This window comes from Muscardinus avellanarius (genome assembly GCF_963383645.1).
Source record: "Muscardinus avellanarius genome assembly, chromosome: 2".
Classification (NCBI taxonomy): domain Eukaryota; kingdom Metazoa; phylum Chordata; class Mammalia; order Rodentia; family Gliridae; genus Muscardinus; species Muscardinus avellanarius.
Genome location: NC_137787.1, coordinates 122,055,318 through 122,074,338, shown reverse-complemented (window position 1 = coordinate 122,074,338; position 19,021 = coordinate 122,055,318). Strand labels below are relative to the sequence as shown.

Sequence of the window (19,021 nt, the reverse complement as noted above, 5' to 3'; positions counted from 1 at the left end):
ATGAAGGGCAGGTCTCTCATATCAGAGCGGTAGTCCCTCCTTCTATTCCAGTAGTAGCCTGATAAGGAGTGTCGTGTACTCAGCGTGGTCAAACCCTGCCCCAAGAAGACCCTCACTCGGACCCTCACCACTGACTACCCACCAAAAGTCACAGATGGCCACATTTTCTGAATGTGTCTTGATGCATTTCCAACAATGTGCTAGAACTCAGAGCAGACCATTCCTTCAGTCTATTTTGAGATTAAATAAGACCACATGAAGCAGTTGGCAGGGGACGTTTACGTGAACCCATTGGTTCCTGTCATTTGATGCAGTTCACATCTGAGAACTGCATTCAAGCATGATTCTTGCTCCTGGGTCCCCGCACAGTCAGTACCAAGGAAAGTCAATGTAAGACAAGTGCCTTTGAAAAATTTTGGAAATCAACAGGTTTATGTATGTATATATGTATGTATATATACCATATATAATGTAGAGAGTACGTGTGTGTTCTCTATGTAATATATACATATACATACATACATACATACATGTGTGTGTGTGTGTGTGTGTGTATGTGTGTGTGTACGTGTGTGTGTGTAGCTACTAAAGATATTGAGCCCAGGGCCATTCTACCTCCAAGTTAAACATCCAATCATTTTTATTTTTTATTTGGAAACAGACTTTAAGTTGTGAGGGTCTCACTAAGTTGCTGAGGCTGGCCTTGAACCTGCTATCCTCCTATACTTCAGCCTCTCAGGTACTGGGATTACAGGTGTGCACCACCGCTCCCAGGTAAGAATGTGCATGTTTTATAGAACAGTTTATTCAAGTGCATTAGCAAGGTCACAGGGGAATATCTGAGGGAATGTATGGTCCTATTAACAAAGCAATAGGTTAGTAAATTTTGGTAGTGACCCTACAGTAATTTTGTCGTGTGAATTTAGTATTACATTTGCATCATTCACTCCTGGTCATTGCTAAATTCATATACACACATGCTCCTCAGAAAGTCATCTGTCATTCTTACTCATGTTTTAGAATTGTAAAATATTTATCAGGTACCTAATTTATGTGCAAGGCAGTATGATGTGGCTGGGAATTAAGACAGGATACAATGTTCTGCTAGTTCCAAAGTTTCTCTGAAACAAATAGGTACACTAGCAATGGGGCATCTTCAAGAATTCAGAATGGGATCTGATGAAAGTGTAATGGAGATTTTGGAGAAGGCTTCTGGGAGGAGGTGGGGCCTGCACTGAACTAAGCTAGAAGGGTACATCTTCAGAGAGTTTTATTTAATGGAATGGCAAAGTTAAACTCCATCATGGAGAGATTACCCTGGAGAGACTTCAAGATTCTAACAGGCTTCACTGTGAAGATGAGATAAAAAAAACTTTCCTCCCCTCTCCTTTCTTCTCTTCTTTGTATATCTCATTTTTTAATTACTGCCACCATTGAGATTTTATTTCACCTTTTGTGCAGATAGACTATCTCAAATCCACATTTGAGAGTTATGAGTAGTTCTTCAAGTCTGTTTTTTTTTTCAGTGCTGGGGAATGAACCCATGGATTAAACCATTGCGCTATATCCCAAACCTCCCTTATATGTATTTGAGGCAGGGTCTTGCTAAATTTCTGAGGCTGCCCTTGAACTTGTGTTCTTCTTGCTGCAGCCTCCTGAGTAGCTGAGATTACAGGCCTGAGTGTGCCACCATACCCGACCATAGTTTAAATCTTACAGCTATATGGTAATGATGATTACTGACAAAATAGGTCTTGTTTTAGTTATTTTTTACACTCATCTTATTATACTAACATTTCATAAAACTTCCATGCTGTGACTCATATTTACAAATGACGTGGTGGATTTTGTGTGAGGGTGACTATCAATGTTTTCGCACTGAGAAGTTTTACAGGATGCTAGGTACTATTTTCATATTATACTGGAAATAGAATAAGAAACAATTTTGGCCAAGGGACTTCCTAATTTTGTGTCAAGCTTAAGTAGAGAATTTTATTGACACCAGTAGAGTTGTCCCTTGGTATCCCTGGAGGATGGGTTCCATGATCCCCCATGGACACTAACATACAGAGGCACTGGCACCAGGTGGGTCCCCACCATCAGCACACAGCATGGAGAGGCCCTCGGGCCAGAGGGGAATGTTGCTAAATGGACATCACACATGAGATTGCTACAGTGAAGAAATAAGAATAGCCTCACGTGGTGGTGCATACCAGTAATCTCAATATTTGGGAGATTGAGACAGGAGAGCCACAGGTTTGAGGCCAGCCTCAGCAACTTAGTGAGGCCCTCCACCCCAAAGGGACACATTATTTCAAAATGGAAAAACTAAAAATAGCTCAAAGGTAAAATGCCCTGGGTTCAATTCCTAGTACAACAACAAAAACAGTAACAATCACTTCCTTGGTCTCCACCTTCCTTTCTTACAAGGTGCTTTCCCTGGGTAGCAGCTGTGTTATTTATTAAATAGGTCTCCATTAGAAGTGGGAACTCTAAGACATTGTTGGTGGGATTGCAAATTAGTGCAACCACTTTGGAAAACAGTATGGAGAATCCTCAGAAGAATGGGAACAAATCTACCATTTGATCCAGCAATACCACTGTTGGGTATCTACCCAAAAGAAAGGAAACCAAACTACCAAACGAATGCATGTGTATCTATGTTCATAGCTGCACAATTCACCATAGCCAAACTATGGAACCAGCCAAGATGTCCATCAACAGATGAATGGATTACAAAACTGTGGGATATGTACACAATGGAATTTTACTCAGTCATCAAAAAAAAAAAAACTCAATTACATCATTTTCAGGGAAATGGATGGAACTGGAGGACATTATGCTAAGTGAGATTAGTCAGGTACAAAAAATAAGAAATCAGATGCTTTCCCTAATATGTGAGAGTTAGGGAGAAAAGAGGAGCAAACAAGACAACCTAAAGGAGGAGAAATGAGGGGGGAAGAGGAAAATCTCTAAAGCTCACAATGTACTTAAACATATCGAAGTCAATCACTAAGCCAAGCAAGGGAGGGAGGGACGGGGAGGGAATGGGGTGGGATTTGGGTAGGGGTTAAATCAGCGATGAGTACATGTTTGTACACACAAGTTTTTTACCCCAATAAGTTGTATGAATATAATGCACCAATAAAAAAATTAAAAAATAAATAGGTCTCCATTATTATATTATCATTATAGTAATGCTAAACAGAACAGTGCAGGGATCTAAACGGTCCATACGTATGAATTAATGAGATTAGGAAAACAATTGTTTATAAAAATTTAACAGTTGGTGAATTGAATAATCCCTAAGCCCTCTTGACTTAGCCAGTTTTTCCACCATATAGAGATCATGACTAATAAAAATTACAGTCAAAATAAAAGGAGCGCCATATCGTTCACAGTGAGACAGATGATATATTTACATTTGTGGCTGAAATTCTGATGGAGACAGGAAAGAACCAAACACTCCATTAAAGGCGACTTCTATTAGTACGATATAGTTGCGCTGAACACAGGAACATATTTACCAGGAAAAACTAATTCTTACCGGAAAAAACCACATCACTTTAAGAATCCAAATGGTAAGAGCCAGATTCACAACAAGGATGACGAGTAGGAGAAGAACCAGTAAGTAGAGGCAGCGCTTTCTCCAGCCGTAAATGCCAATTTTGTAGACGCTCTGGCTGTCGGGTCTCTCTACGAGGGTGCCTTCTGTCGCGGTTGTGTATTGCTCACGGACCATCTGTTGGGGAAGTGTGTGTGTGTGTGAGGGAGGAGAGGGGAGAGCAATGATTTGTCAATACTGCTCTATTATGAGCTAAAAAAAATCCGGCAAAAACCCAGTAATTTTTTTCAAAAACATTGAAAATTAATTTCCAAAATTAATAATTTTAAAAAAGAGAACTGAATATTACATGACACATGTTTCAACCACAGGAAACTATTTAATCTATCATTTTAAGTATTTGAGATATGATCAATTCATTTGAAATCCAGTGAGTATATTTTCAGATTTAAATAAATACAACACACACACACACACACACACACACACACACACACACACATACATGTATGTTTTTCTGGCTTTTAAGATTCTGCAGGGTTAAAGATGGGATTGAACATCAACTGATAATAATCAAGTTATCAAGTTCTTAAAATACTCAGTGAACCAACACAGTGGCACACACCTGTGATCCCAGTACTTGGGAGGTTGAGACAGGAGAATCACAGGTTCACCACCAGCCTCAGCAACTTAGCAAGAGCCTGTTTCAAAGTAAAAAAATAAATATGGGAGGGGGAGGAGAGGGGAAAACAATGATTTGTCAATACCGATTTATTGTGAGCTAAAAAAAAACCCAGTAAATTTTTTCAAAAACATTGAAAATTAATTTCCAAAATGAAAATGGCTGGGGGTATAACTCAGAGGTAGAATACCTCTGACTTCCATCCCTAGTACCAGAAACAAACAAAACAACAAATGGTTTAATCCAGATAAACATAATCCAGATTAGTTTGTGTGAAATGACTAGATAGTATATTTAATTGAAATAATCTTTTTTAAAGTTTATTTTAAGCCAGCGTGGTGATGCAGGTTTGTAATCCCAGCATTCGGGAGGCTGAGACAGGAGGATGGCAGTTGGGGGACAGCCTCAGCTACTCAGTGAGGCCCTCACTGTTTCAAAATAAAAGAATAAAAAATAGGGCAGGGGTGTAGCTCGGAGGTAGAATGTCCCTGGGTATCATCTCCAGACCCGCAAAAAAAAAAAAAAAAAAAAAAAAGAGTTGATTTTGTTGTCTAATATATGACAAGTTTATAGCTTATAGTTTTCACAACTCACAAGTGACTTCCATTTTCATTAGATGCTGTATTAGGCGTTTGTCAGAAATGACTTGCGGGGCCCTCTGGTTCAGGGAGCCTCCTTCAGACAGTTGTTAGGGTGAGTACTGGGCAAAAGTCCTGCAACGCAGCTCTTGGTGGTCCTGTAAAGTGCTCTAGTTGGCAGAAAATCACATCAACTGGAACAACACACAGCACTTTTTCATCTATATCTAACCTTTACAAGTGTTTCAGAATTTGATGGCTACATTCCATGAGAAGAAGGGAGGGACAGAGGATGGAGCAGGAATTGGGTTAGGGCTAACTGGGTGATGTGTGCATGTATGCCTCCATTATCTTGTACTCCATTAACATGTATGACTACAATGCACCAATAAAAAATTTAAGAAACAATTCTGAATTTTAATATCTATTGAGCAAGATTTAGTTTTATGAACTCTTTTTTTCTGTGGCACTGGGGATTGAATCTAGAGGCATTCTACCTCTGAGCTAACCCCCCAGCCCAGTTTTATTTCTTATTTGGAAACAGGGTCTAAATTTTGGAGGACCTCACTAAGTTGTTGAGGCTGGCTTCAAACCAGGGATCCTCTTGTCTCAGCCTCCCAAGTATTGGGATTACAAGTGTGTATCACCATGTCTGGCTTTTGTGGACTCTTTTATGTTTAAAAATAATTATTGTCTTGAAAAAAGTATCTCCCTTCCCTCGTTCAACATCCTTCATGTTGATACCATGCTCAATTATGACCAACTGGACATGCGTCTATCAAATATAGTTATTAATATTTCAAGGGATAGGGCTCCAGACACAAATCATGCTTTTACATAAATATCAACTTTAATATGTTTTGAATCCATGATCTTCTTTATTTAAAATGAAAGTCTTAAGACCAGGCAGGCTGCCATGCACGTGCCTTGATTCTTCTCTTGTATGTAATTTAGTGAATTAAGGATAGTGTTGGCTAAATAAATGCTGCTACAGGACATTCATTATTTCCACAGACACTCATTGGCATGCCCCGTTTGGATCAGCATTGGCTGGAGCTGGGCACAACGGTGATCAATACATGGGCGCCGCTCATCTGGCATGAGCATGAGGTCATTTTTTTTTTAAAGTGGGGCAGGGGTGTCGAACAGAAACTAATCAGATTCCTTAAAAATGAGAAATTCAGTCGGGTGTGGTGGCACATGCTTGTAATCCCAGCATTCGGGAGGCTGAGACAGGAGGATCGCAGTTCAGGGACAGCCTCAGCTACTTAGTGAGACCCTGTTCCAAAATAAAGTATTAAAAATAGGGCGGGAGTGCAGCTCAGAGTTAGAATGTGCCTGGGCTCCATCCCCAGTACTGAAAGAGAGAGAGAGAGAGAGAGAGAGAGAGAGAGAGAGAGAGAGAGAGAGAGAGAGAGAGAGAGAGATTCATTTACATTCAAGAACTCAAAGATGAGTTATATGAAGTTATAGAATATATTGTTTCACTTATGTTTGACAGATTATATAGAGTTGAATGAAGAAAAGTACATTGTAAGGTGGATCTTTGTTAGAAAAATAGCAGAGAGATAAAGATGGCAATGTGAGTAAGGCCAGCCTGGAGGAGAGGCTGGTGAGTGAGAAGGTCTAAGTGCGTCTTCTTGGCGCTCCAGTGGAAACAGCTAGAGCGAACACAGGGATGGGGTGGGGAGGAGGTGTGGCTGCCAGGCGCAGGCGCAGGCCTGCAGTGCCGCACCTGGGAGGCTGAGACAGGAAGGTGCGGCAGGGTAAGGCCAGCCTCAGCGATTTAGTTGAGACCCTGTTTCAAAATAAAAAAAGTGAAACGGGGCGTGGTGGTGCATTCCTGTAATCCCATAATTTGGGAGGCTGAGACAGGAGGATTGGGGTTTGAGGACAGCCTAAGCTACTTGGTGAGGCCCTTTGCAACTTAGTAAGACCCTGTTCCAAAATAAAGAATAAAAAATAGGGCAGGGGGTGTAGCTTGGAGGTCAAATGCCCCTGGGTTCTATCCCCAGACCTACAAAAAATAAAAAAATAAAATAAAAAATAAAATGAAGCGGGACATGATGGTACATTCCTATAATCCCAGTACTTGGGAGGCTGAGACAGGAGGATTGCAAGTTCCAGGTGTCTCAACAATTATTGGCATTCTTTTTTTTTGTGTGTGTGTGGTACTGGGGGTATGGAACCCAGGGGCATTTTACCTCCAAGCTACAGCCCTAGCCCTAGTTTTTTTTTTTAAGTGTTTTTATTTTTGAAACAGGGTCTCACAGAGTTGCAAAGGGCCTCACTAAGTAGCAAAGGCTGTCCGCCAACCACGATCCTCCTGTCTCAGCCTCCCGAAATCTAGGATTACAAGTGTGTGCCACCACCCCCGGCTAGTATTGGCATTCTTGTTAACCTTGTGAGACCTTGTTTCAAAATAAAATTAAAATAAGGCTGAGGGTATAGCTCAGATGTAGAATGCCCCTGGGTTCAATCCTCAGTAACACACACACTAGGTGGTATATTCAATTGAAATAATCTCTTTTAAAAAGTTGATTTTGTTGTCTAATATACCACCAGTTTATAGCTTATAGTTTTCACAACACACACACACACACACACACACACACACACACACACACTGCTAATAAGTATAGTTCATAACACACTAATAAATAAAGTTATAAGCATCAGTTGTGATCCCAGAAGCACTCTTCCCTTCAAACAGTGTGTGTGTGTGTGTGTGTTACTAGGAATTGCACTTAGGGGCATTCTACCTCTGAGATAGAGCCTTATTTTGCCTTATTTTGAAATAGGATCTAAGTTGTTGAGGCTGCCTGTCAACCTGTGATCCTCCTGTCTCAGCCTCCCAAATCCTGTGATTACAAGCATGTATGACCACTCCTGGTTCAAACAGTGTATTTTTAGAGCCCAGTGTCAAGCTAAATTCTCTGTATATAATATAAATGAGTTGGATCTTGGAGGAAGATTATCATCTCTAAACCACTGTTTCTCCTTAAAAAAAAACACCTGCTTTTATTGGTGCATTGCAGCCATACATCATACTGAGGCCACACACACACACACACACACACACACACACACACACACACACACAGAGTACCTGGTGTGCCCGCCCCTCCCTCCCCTCTCCTTCACTGCACTGATGCTGGGCTTGTGAATGGACAGGTGGCGGCCCCTCCCCAGGCCTCGCCCGCTCTTCTGCTGGCCTCTGTCCTAAGTTCCTTTGATTTCCACACAGGGCAGAGAGCACGTATGACCCTTCACTTTCTGAGACTGATCCCACTTATTGCCACATTCTCCAGTTGCATTAGTTTTCCTGAAAATGATATAATTTTGTTCTGCTTTATGCCTGAGTAAAACACTTTTGAAAACCAACATCATACTGAATGGGGAAAATTGAAAGAACTCCCTTTAAAATCAGGAGGGAGACAAGGATGCCTGCTTTTGTGTGTGGGGAGGGCGTGGGTAAGGGTGGCACCGGGGATTGAACCCAGGGGTGCTCCATCTCTGAGCAACACCTCCTATCCTCTTTTAGTTTATATTTTGAAAGAGTCTTGCTAAGTTGCTGAGGGCCTCTCTGAGTTGCCAAGGCTGGTTTCAAATCCGGCTTCAAGCCCACAATTCTCCTGTGTCAGCCTTTCATATACGGGAGTTATCAGTGTGCCACAGGGTCAGGGCTGTTCAGGGTCTATTCAGCTTCTCACCTCTGCAGTATTAGACAGCTCTTTCTTGGTATCATATAAGCCACACTGAGTTGTAAAGACAAACCCACTTGGCTCTATGATGAAAGCATTAAGATGATCGATTGTATCAGCAGATCAGCTCGGTGGCCTGTTAGGCTTCTCCGGCAGCTGGTGACTCCTGAACTGTTCTAGGATGCAGCCAACGCTGGGCAGACAGGCTGAAGTGCTCTACCGCAGAGTTCTGTGCTTTAGCCCTGATCCTGTGCCCAAGAAACAGGCGCAGAGCTTTTTCTTTCTTATCCCTGGTAATGGCTTGGATTTGGAGAGCTCCCTTTCTCTCACAGAAACAAGGTAGCGATGGTGGAAGCTGGGCTTGGTTGCTGAGGAGGGAGGGGTCCCTGGGCGTGGCCTTGGGACGCAGACTGGTCCCTCCTCCCGCTGCGTGCTCTCCTGCTTCTGGCTTCCAGGATGGGTGAGCAGAGCCCGTGCGCTCTCCTCCTCTCTGCTCCCTGCTGTTCTGCTCTGAGGTCTGCGTCCCAGGCCTCACATGGACTGAACCCCAAACCCTCAAGGACTCCGTGAGAAAATAAATCTTCCTCTCAGGTGTGTGGTCAGCCATTCAGGACAGAGCACGAGGATGCTGACTAAGACATCCCTGAACTCAGCACCTGGCCAGCCGGCCTGAGCTTCCTTTCCTTCTCCAGCTGGGGATTTCTCTCCCAGTCTCTGCTTCAGTCTTACTTCAGTCTTATTAGAGCTCTGGGGAAAATATAGAAGATTTACTTGGGGGCCCACAGACTCTTAAAATTAAGACTCCCCCCAACAAATGCGACAGGTTAAAGGCATGATAGTATTCGATACCAGTACATCTCTTTGTCTTTAAGGGATATAAAATGAAAACTAGATTTAGATGTGGAATTTTAATTGGTACTGGGGATTGAACCTAGGGGTGTTCTATCTCCAAGATACATCCCCAGCCCTATTTTATTTTATTTTATTTTATTTTATTTTATTTTATTTTTGTGGTACCAGGTATGGAACCTTCCGAGCTATACCCTCAGTCCTATTTTTTATTCTTTATTTTGAAACAGGGTCTCATTGAGTTGCAGAGGGCCTAAGTAGTTGAGGCTGTCTGCGAATCGTGATCCTCCTGTCTCAGCCTCCCGAATGCTGGGATTACAAGCGTGCGCCACCACACCTGGCTCCTATTTTATTTTTTATTTTGAAATAGGGCCTGGCCAGGCCATTGAAGGTTTCACTAAGTTGCTGAGGCCGATAATCCTCTTGTATCAGCTTACCAAGTACTGGAGTTACAAGTGTGTTCCACCATGCTCGGCTAGATGTAGATCTTTAGAAAACATTGTTCTTTTTAAGTCTTTGTTGCAGATTTTTTGTTCCTCTACCCACAATATATTTCCAAATTGGTGCCTCTAAAGGTATAGAATATTTTATCCCATAGTATTTTATGAAAGCTATATTACCAAAATAGTGTCACCAAATATAGTTTTTAGTTATTCAAGAATTTTCAACAGATGAGGATTTCACAGTCCTTTTCTTCGGCATCATAAAGGTTTTTCTAATATTGTGAATGATAGGACAGTTTTCTTCTGAATCCCATGTTGCATGAATGAGGCTTACAACAGGACGCCAGTGTGTTCTGCTGGCTGTCTTTCTCAGTTTTACAAAAATGCCTGGCGAATTATAAGCTTAATAAAGGCTACTATGTATCTAGTTGTTGTAATTCTTTCTAACAAAGCCATTTTATGACATTCATAACCAATATAATTAATTTTATAACTGCTGTGCTTGTGTCCTCCAATGTGCCCAGGCATGGAATACATCCAGAACCCATATTCCCCTGAAATTTGCCTCTGCACCTCTGAATGAAATACCCAGTGCTCCTAGAATAATGTTTAGCAAATGAAAAGCAGAATTATTTTTATTTTTGTACAATGAGTGTGAAATTCATGGTGTCTGAATTTAGGTCATTTTAATTCTTCAAAGATTATCTGTGTAGAAATGTATATAATCTTTATATATATATGTATATATATATATTATGATACTACTCAGAAATGTTCTTGAAACTGTTACTATAGGTATTACAACAAATTAGAAGAACTGTATACTATTAATATAGTTAATCAAGACTCTCTGGGTAAGGATCATTTGGATAAGATGCCACAAGCATTGGCAACAATAGCAAAAGTAGGCAAATGGGGCTGCATCAAACTCCAAAGCTTCTACACAGTAGAGGAGACAGTCAAGAGATCGAGGAGACAGCCCACGGAATGGGAGAAGTTATCTGCTAAGTATATATCTGCCAAGGGGTTAATATCAGAATATAGAAGGAACTCCAGTGACTCACTAGCAAAAACAACCAACCAAATGGACAAACCCAGACCAAATAGATCCTGATTTAAAAAAACAGGCAAATATTTTAGCAGTAGAATATGACTTAATCAAAGCAATCACCAAAATAATGGCATAAGGGACAGTTATTTAGTTGTCCTTTGACCTGTTCCATTGAGGGTAATCAGTCCTCAAGAGAGAATTTGTACAGGGTTGGGAGGCTGAAGTTGGGGGTGTTCAGTTCTGCATTTCCCTACTCCTGAACCCTAGAAAATTCCTCTGTGTGTGTGTGTGTGTGTGTGTGTGTGTGTGTGTGTGTGTGTGTGTTTTACTGGGGATTAAACCCAGAGACATTCTGCCTTCAAGGTATTATTTTGACTTTTTTTGTACCGGACATTGACTCCAGGGGCATTCTACCTCTGAGCTGTACTTCCAGCCCTATTTTATATTTTATTTTGACACAGGGTCTTGCTATATGTTGCTGAGGCTCGATGTGAACATGTGATCCTCCTGTCTCAGCCTCCCAAGTAGTAGGATTGCAGGCATGTGCCATCATGCTTGGCCAAAAGAACTTTTCATGCAAGTTTTTCTCTCCAATGTCATTTTTCCTGGCTTATTCAATACCCCAAATCCAAACAAGACAAATATTTTATCTGTGTTTCCTATTGCTTCTCTACCTCTGTGAGAGCAAGATGATCTTCCCCACCTGGTCAATCTCTGAATCTAGAATTTCTACCAATATTTGTTGAATGAACGTGAGAGTATGATTCAACTGGAACTAAATGCTATTTTTAAATTGTTGTCCCATGAGATTATATTTTGGCCATTCCTACAGAAATGAAGCAAGTCAGAAAAGATAATTATTTTTAGAAAATTTAGGTAAGTGACCAGTAGAAAAATGGAAGGGGACTGAGGGAGGGAGGTGGGGGGGAGGAGGCTTGAGGAAAAGGACAATTAAAGAAATGTTGTGTCCACATATGAAGGCATCACTTCCAGTCTCACGAACATGTCTGGGAGTAATGGGGAGTGGGTGGGATGCTCTGTGGGAAGCTCACCAAATGCTGTGTGCATACGTGTTTGTATCCCACTGAACCTCACTGTGATGTATAATTACAATGCACCAGTAGAAGTATATTGAAAGTTTAAGGAAAATTCCAAGTCATAAAAACAAAAGTCCTCACAAGACTGTCATAGCAGGTGGTTTGGGTGCCCCCTGGCTCTTTCCGTATGACCTCATCTTCTCTGTGGTCATTGGTCTTTGGCTGAGCACATTCCTAGCTGCCTGGGCTGGTTCCTGCTCACAGCTGCATCCCTCCCCCGGAGCTGCATTGGTCCCAACAGGTCTGACACACCTGAGCTAGGCTCCTTGGGCTGCCTGTCACTGGCCAATGCTGGGTATGAGGGCTTGGACCTTGCCTTCATCTAGGACATCTGTGCACGGCCAATCTGCCTCAAAGAGCTTTCCAACAGCACTGTAGGATACATAGGATTAGGCCTCCACTGTCACCACCCTCACTGTTTAACTGCTTTATTGCCCAGCCTGGCTTCCTGCGCTCTGATAAAGCTGCTCTATCAGCAACTCCTAGTCAACTTCCCACAGGCAAATGTCAGTCTTTTTTGTTTCTTGGAAAAACTGATGTAGCAGAGTTGGCAGCTAGAAATAGTCTGGGGAAGCTATGTACCGTGATTCTGGAACCTGGCCGGTTGTGGTGCTTTTAGGGTCCCCCTGTCCTAGGTACCAGGGAAATCCTCTGCAGAGTAAAGAATTGACCGTTGAACTTTGCACTCACCACCACTGGAAGGAAAAAGAATGCCTCTTAACGCTGGGCACAGTGGTGCATGCTTGAAATCCCAGTACTTGGAAGGCTGAGAGGAGAGGCTCAAAGGTTCAAGACTTAGCAAGATTCTATTTCAAGATAAAACTATAAAATGGGACTGGGAGTGTAGCTCTAAGGCAGAATGCCTCTGTGTTCAATCCCTAATACAAGAACAACAATGATGTCTCTTAACCTACTTGGTGTCCTGAGGTAGCTCTGTGGACATGGCCGTAGAGTGGCTGTAGGAAGGCCGGTGGCTTTGAGGAGGGTCTAGAACAGTCCTCTGCAGTTGTGCAGGCTGACGTGTGCTGAGACCACACGTCCTTTCATTATTTACAAAGAGTTCAGAATGGCCTTAAATTAAAATTATACCTTAAGGTTGTGTTTATCCAAACAAAGAATAAAGTAGCCTATTACCTACTTTATCAAGTCTTTTGGTCTACACTAAAGCTGAAATTTTCAGACAAACTAACCATACCCCCCTTAAAAAGTCTTAATTTGCCTAATCCCTCAAAATATCATTTAACTAAATTCTAATTCTGAAAAGTACACAACCAAGATTAAAGACAAATTGTATCTGAATTTATCAACTAAGCTGGCTTTTCAGTTGCATGGCTCTAAATGAAAGATTTAAGGGCCCAAACTAGTGGCTCCCATCGGGATTCTAGGTAAGCATAATTAAAGTCTTTATCAAACACAGGTGACATGATTTTTCGATTGCCCTGACTGTCCACTTAAAAAGTCACAGAAAGTGTCAGGGCCGTGATTCATTTCCGCCTTTTCTTTGAAATCAGAAGGGAATGATTTAATGTAACTAACTTTCAAATGGCGCCAACACATACACATTCAGATGCATTTTCATATGGGGGCAGCACACATTTGTTTCTCCAAGGTGAACATTTCTGAATGTTTGATATAATTTTTCATTGAGACCTAGATACTTAATGAAAGGAAATTTCCACAGGAATTCTAAACAGCCATTCAATTTGCTCTTGTTTCTCACTTCCATCGTTAGAGATAGTCAGCTGCCCTGGACTCCGAGGAGGGTGTCTGTTTGTATCCTGGAATCCACACACCCTCTTTCCTGGCTGTCTCTGCCTGTGGAGGACATTCTCTGCCTGGCAGAAATAGCCTTGGCTGGAATCTCTTGCCTATTTAGGGCTGATTCACAGGGCCTTTTCAAAGGACCAGAGAAGCAGTTAAGACACCGCGACCATTCACAACCATTCTCTGAGGTTTTGATAGATCTTTTTGTTGATGATGATGATGGAAGCTATATTTATTAAGAAGTCAGAAACTTTCCAAGTACCTTATATGGATTTAATAACTCCTTCCATACAAGGAAAAACCGAGGCATACAGAAATTAAGCGATCCATTAAAGTCCTGAAGCTAGAAATGGCAGTCTGACTCTACACCCTAAACTTTTCACCCTTGCGTCTTTATTGATATTATACCCAAAGTTGTTTCCCAAGTAAAACTGAGAATGGAAAAATAGAGTAAAATAGTCACAAAGGAGCTGGGCATGGTGGTGCATGCCTGCAATCCCAATACTTGGAAGGTTGAAACAGGAGGATTGCACATTCAAGAACAGACTCGGTAACTTAGCAAGGCCCTCAGCAACCCAGTGAGATTCTGTTTTTTTTTTTTTTAAACTAAAACAAATAAAAGAGTTGGGGGATAGCTCAGAGGTAGAACACCCTGGATTCAATACCGAAAAGTTGAAGTTAGGTTTTAAGGTACCCTTCACTTCTTCCTCCCCCATCCCCATTCAATCTCCATGGCAACCAGTGTGATTCTTCCAAAGAATAAAATGAACACACACGGCCTCTGCTGTCAGTGTTTCTTTGGCTCCCAGTGCTGTGGCTGAAATGCAGACGATGCTGGGTAGCAGCCCTTCCCGTGTGCCCATCCTGTGTTGTCTTGGTAGTATACTTAGCCCAGTAAACTTTGATGTTTTGAGGGACTTAGAGAGAAGTTTGGAGGCTTCTGCAAAGCCATAAATTACAAACTACTCCTGTGCCAATTTCCCCATAAGATTCGCTATGCCATCATATATCAAATTTGTCTTAAAGTCAGAGTCTGTGTGGGCAAATATATAGAGGGATGGAGTTTACAGTGCTCTCGGGAACATCAGAGAGAGATGTGGCTCTGTGGTGGGTCCAGAGGAGATGCTGACAAGGAGATGCTGAAGTCGGCCAGATGCTGATGAGGCCGAGAAAAAAGGAGGAGGAAGGATAGAAAGAAAGAAGTGGTGCAGGTCAGGCAGGTTCTGAAGAAGTGAGGAAGGGACAGAGATAGCCTCAGGGCTCTGGAATTTCTCTCTTCCCACTGGGAAGCTGGGGCAGTGGTGGGGGGATGAGAAGTAGCAGTCAGTGATGGGCCAGGGTGGTGGGAGGCGGGGGCATGGGGGGAGAGAAAGACTACCCATCCAAAATGCAGTTTACAATTAGCATTCAATTCTCATATTCCACTCAAGGCAATTTTGCTTGGAAACTTGTATTTTTATAGGACACTATGGGACAATTTTATTTCTGGTACTGTATTTTTATGCTTTCATTGGTGCATGTGATCAAAACATACATGTACATAGCACCCAGTACGTTTTCATCTGGATTCCTCCTTGTTCCCTCCTCCTCCTCCTCCACATTAGTAATATTGAAATCGGAACTGATGTCAGAATATTATAGTGATCCATGCGTATTAGCAGTCCAGTTTCCAGTATTGTAATTGCTAGCTTAGCCAGCTTTCTTTGGAAACATGGATTTGTGTCTTTGGAGTTGTTGATCTCTGACAACACTAGAATACTGCTTTCATTTGGCTTTGAAAGAAAAAAAAACACAGCAAAATCTAGAAGCCACAAAGATAACTTTAACTTGAACCATTAGTTCTGAAATTTCTTAAGTATGCCTCTTTGTGCCTGGTTACAAAATGTTTCCCAGAAAGGCAACAAGTATGCATAGTACATTTTGTAGTTGGTTTTACACCAATGAGTCACTTCATTCTGTTGCTACCTCTTTGGCCAGTTAAGTTATATTTTCCTTATTATCTTTATTTGTTCCTTTCTTTAAAATCTTGTTTCCAATTGCCACATATGAACTTATGAAACAAAGAAAGAACCATAACTTTGGTAATCAAAAGCATTAGAATATCTTTACATTCACCCTACTTATTTTACTTTATTTTGAGCACCATTTAATTTCTTTCCAGATTTGGGGAGGGAACCATTCTTTCCATATTTAGTGCAAGAATAGTCAGGGAACCAGGTTGATACCTTGCTCTTATTTTTCTTATTTCCAATTCGTAAAACCACTTGACTTCTGTTCTAATTAATTTTAGTCTATTGCTTAATGTTCCTAACAAAAAATTACCAATACAATCTCAAGCAAATATAATTCTACCACAGAAGTTTCAGAATTAAGTGATCTAAAAGATTATTCTTCATTTAGATTAACTATAGTATACAATTTCATGCCAAATAATAGAATAATGACATTATGATATCCTGCAACTTGAAAATATCAGAAAGATGTGGTTGTGCTAAAATACATATTAGTAGTCAGAATAAATAAAATGGTTGAAATGAGAAGTGAACTGAATTTTGTGAGTAATTAAAATCATCAATGTATTCTACATTAATTTTAATTTATTAGTTATTATTCCACCTAGAAGAAAAAAATCAGGAACCCATATTAACTATTTTCTTTTTTAAGTTACATATTTTATAGGACACTGTAAAGTCAGAATAAATTAAATGGTTGAAATGAGAAGTGAACTGAATTTTGTTAGTAATTAAAATCATCAATGCATTCTACATTACTTTTAATTTATTAGCTATTATTCCACCTAGAAGAAAAAAATCAGCGACCCATATTAACTATTTTCTTTTTTAAGTTACATATTGACTTATATAAATTCCAAGTTAAAACTGGTTACTTACCTTAGGAATTTTTGAAAAACACACTGGTGAATTAACAACAGCTGTCCTGGTCTCTACTGAGACAGAGTGTTTCAAACGTTCCCATTCCTCACAGGAAGAGGGAGAAGGAAGGAGCCGGTCGCCCCAGCTAGCTATCCTGCAGGGATCGCCTCACGTGCTTGGTCTTGTCTCATGTTTCATCCCCTTGGATTCGAAATAAGCATGGCTAATTTTACTCAGTGACATAAACAGCTCAGACCACACTTAAAATTGTTCAGGAACCACTTTCAGTGCATAGTTCTGTGTCTCCAAAACAAACCAAGCCAAAACAAAGTAGAACAAAGAAAGTTGAAACTGTTCTTACAAAACCAACATTCCAGCATATGAACACTGAATCATGATTGTCTGAAATAATTATAACTTTCTAAACTTACAGTTCTTTCTTTACCTTATTTCTTTAGCATAATTTCTTTATCCTAAATGAATAACAAGAAACTTCAGAGACTGGTTTCTGGTAGAATCTAATGCTGATCAAATATAAGCAATCACATGAGTTAACACAAAACATTTAAAACTTGTGACTTTATTAGTATTAGATGCATACTAGTCTCATCCAAAGAAACTGCAAATTATCATACAACAGTCACTCTTATGAGTTTCCCTTAAGCTTTTTAAGTGAAAAATGTTAATATTTTAGTAGAAAGCTATAAACAAGGATCTTCATCATAAAGAGAAGGAAAGTAAAATCTACATGTTAAGATTATAAATAGATTTTTAGTGAGCTAATAATTTTAGTGAACTAATGTGTTTAAAATTATGTGAATGTAGCCCTGTGACCTTAAATTGCCTTTAAAATAATTAGATCATTTAATTTTATAAGGTATAAACAAAAAGAATATCAAGCTTCTGAATAATCTTAATCTTTTGTTTTGCGTTGTTTCTATGTAACCTGGTTTGTAGCATGAACTTAAAGCTGACTCAATTATATATTTGAAATTTATATTTTAGCACTAAAACTTTATTGTAGGAAGCAGTGCACTGAATATCCACATGCTGAACTTTTATTTTGCTTTATTCCCAGGAGAACTTTCTCTTCCTTCTACTTTTCAGGCTCTGACTCTTGAAATTTGATGCTTCTAAGATGCCAACAGCTACAGGCCTTAAATTAAAAGCTGAATACAGCTTCCACTAATCATGCCTTCAGAAGGCATTTAAAGTTCCCTTGTGATGTGTCTACACATTAATGTTTCTTCTGCCGTGGCAATTTAGTGAGACACAAAATTACAGAATAACTGTCAATTCTTAACAAAAATAACTAATGCATTTAACAGTAGTGATATGAGGTCTAATTTTTCTTCAATATGTGTCTGCAAAGTCAAAATCTGAAACTTCTAACTCTGTATTCTGATTGAAATGTCAGACATTTAAAGGTTACATGTTGAGGGACCTTTCATCAATCAGTGATTGAGTTTCTAGCAATGAACTTTTCAGTGCTTTGAGTGACTGCTTTATAAAAATAGATATCATCAAGATTTATGTGATCTCTACTCAAATTTATAGATTCATTTAGTACTATTTACATCTACTTTTTGTCCTGAAGGGGGATGACTTAAAACTTTTGCTTTTATATATGTGCTAGTCAGATCTTTCTCTCTGAGGCAAAATACCAGAGAAAAACAACTTAGAGGAGGAAAGATCAATTTGGCTCATGGTTTCAGGGGTCAGTCCATGGCTCCTTTGCTCTGTGCCTGAGGTGAGGCCAATGGCAAGGCAGAAGGGTGTGGTGGGGAGAGCTGCTCAGCGCATGGCAGCTGGAAGCCGAGAAAGTCAGAGAGGAAGTACCCAAGAGCACGCCCCCACAACCCACTCCCTTCAGTTAGGTCCCACCTCCTAAGTTTTCATTAACCCTCCAATAATGCCATCAAATTAGGATCCACCAATGAACTAGTCCATTGATGAAGTTAGAACCTTCATGATCAATCACGTTCTCAAAGACCCCACCTGTAGATACTGCTGCCTTTCAGGCATGAATTTTTTCAGGGATATTCCAGATACAAACTCTATTAGATTAGCTGAAATTATTTTAACAAGATTTTCAGTTTTTAAGTGCATGTTAGCTTAACTTTGAAGCTCACATATCAAATATATTTTCACTGGAATCATAAAATCTTAGAGCTACAAGAGACTTTAAAGAAAGACCAGTTGAACACTCAACTAGGTGCACAACACCAGGTTACACAGATAATAAATCATGGGTAGAAGTGACTATGAAAGTCTCTGATCCTCACATAGACGCTTGGTACCAGAGTGTCCCACTACTTATGTCTTCCATGCATGGCCATCCCATTTCTGGATCCATTGCAGGACTGATGCTCAAGCTTCCTCTGTCTCCATTCTTGACTAGCACTTTAGAGTCAT

General features: G+C 40.4%; 1 protein-coding gene across 1 annotated transcript in view; it reads right to left on the bottom strand.

Annotated features, from left to right (window-relative positions):
- SGCG (sarcoglycan gamma) overlaps nt 1-19,021 on the bottom strand; it is a gene marked incomplete at both ends in the record, with an annotated part of 76,409 nt that overhangs the window by 35,107 nt on the left and 22,281 nt on the right. Inside the window, one exon of the mRNA XM_080689422.1 lies at nt 3,548-3,742. Coding sequence (XP_080545548.1) covers nt 3,548-3,742 — 195 coding nt within the window. The remainder of the gene's footprint in view (nt 1-3,547; nt 3,743-19,021) is intronic.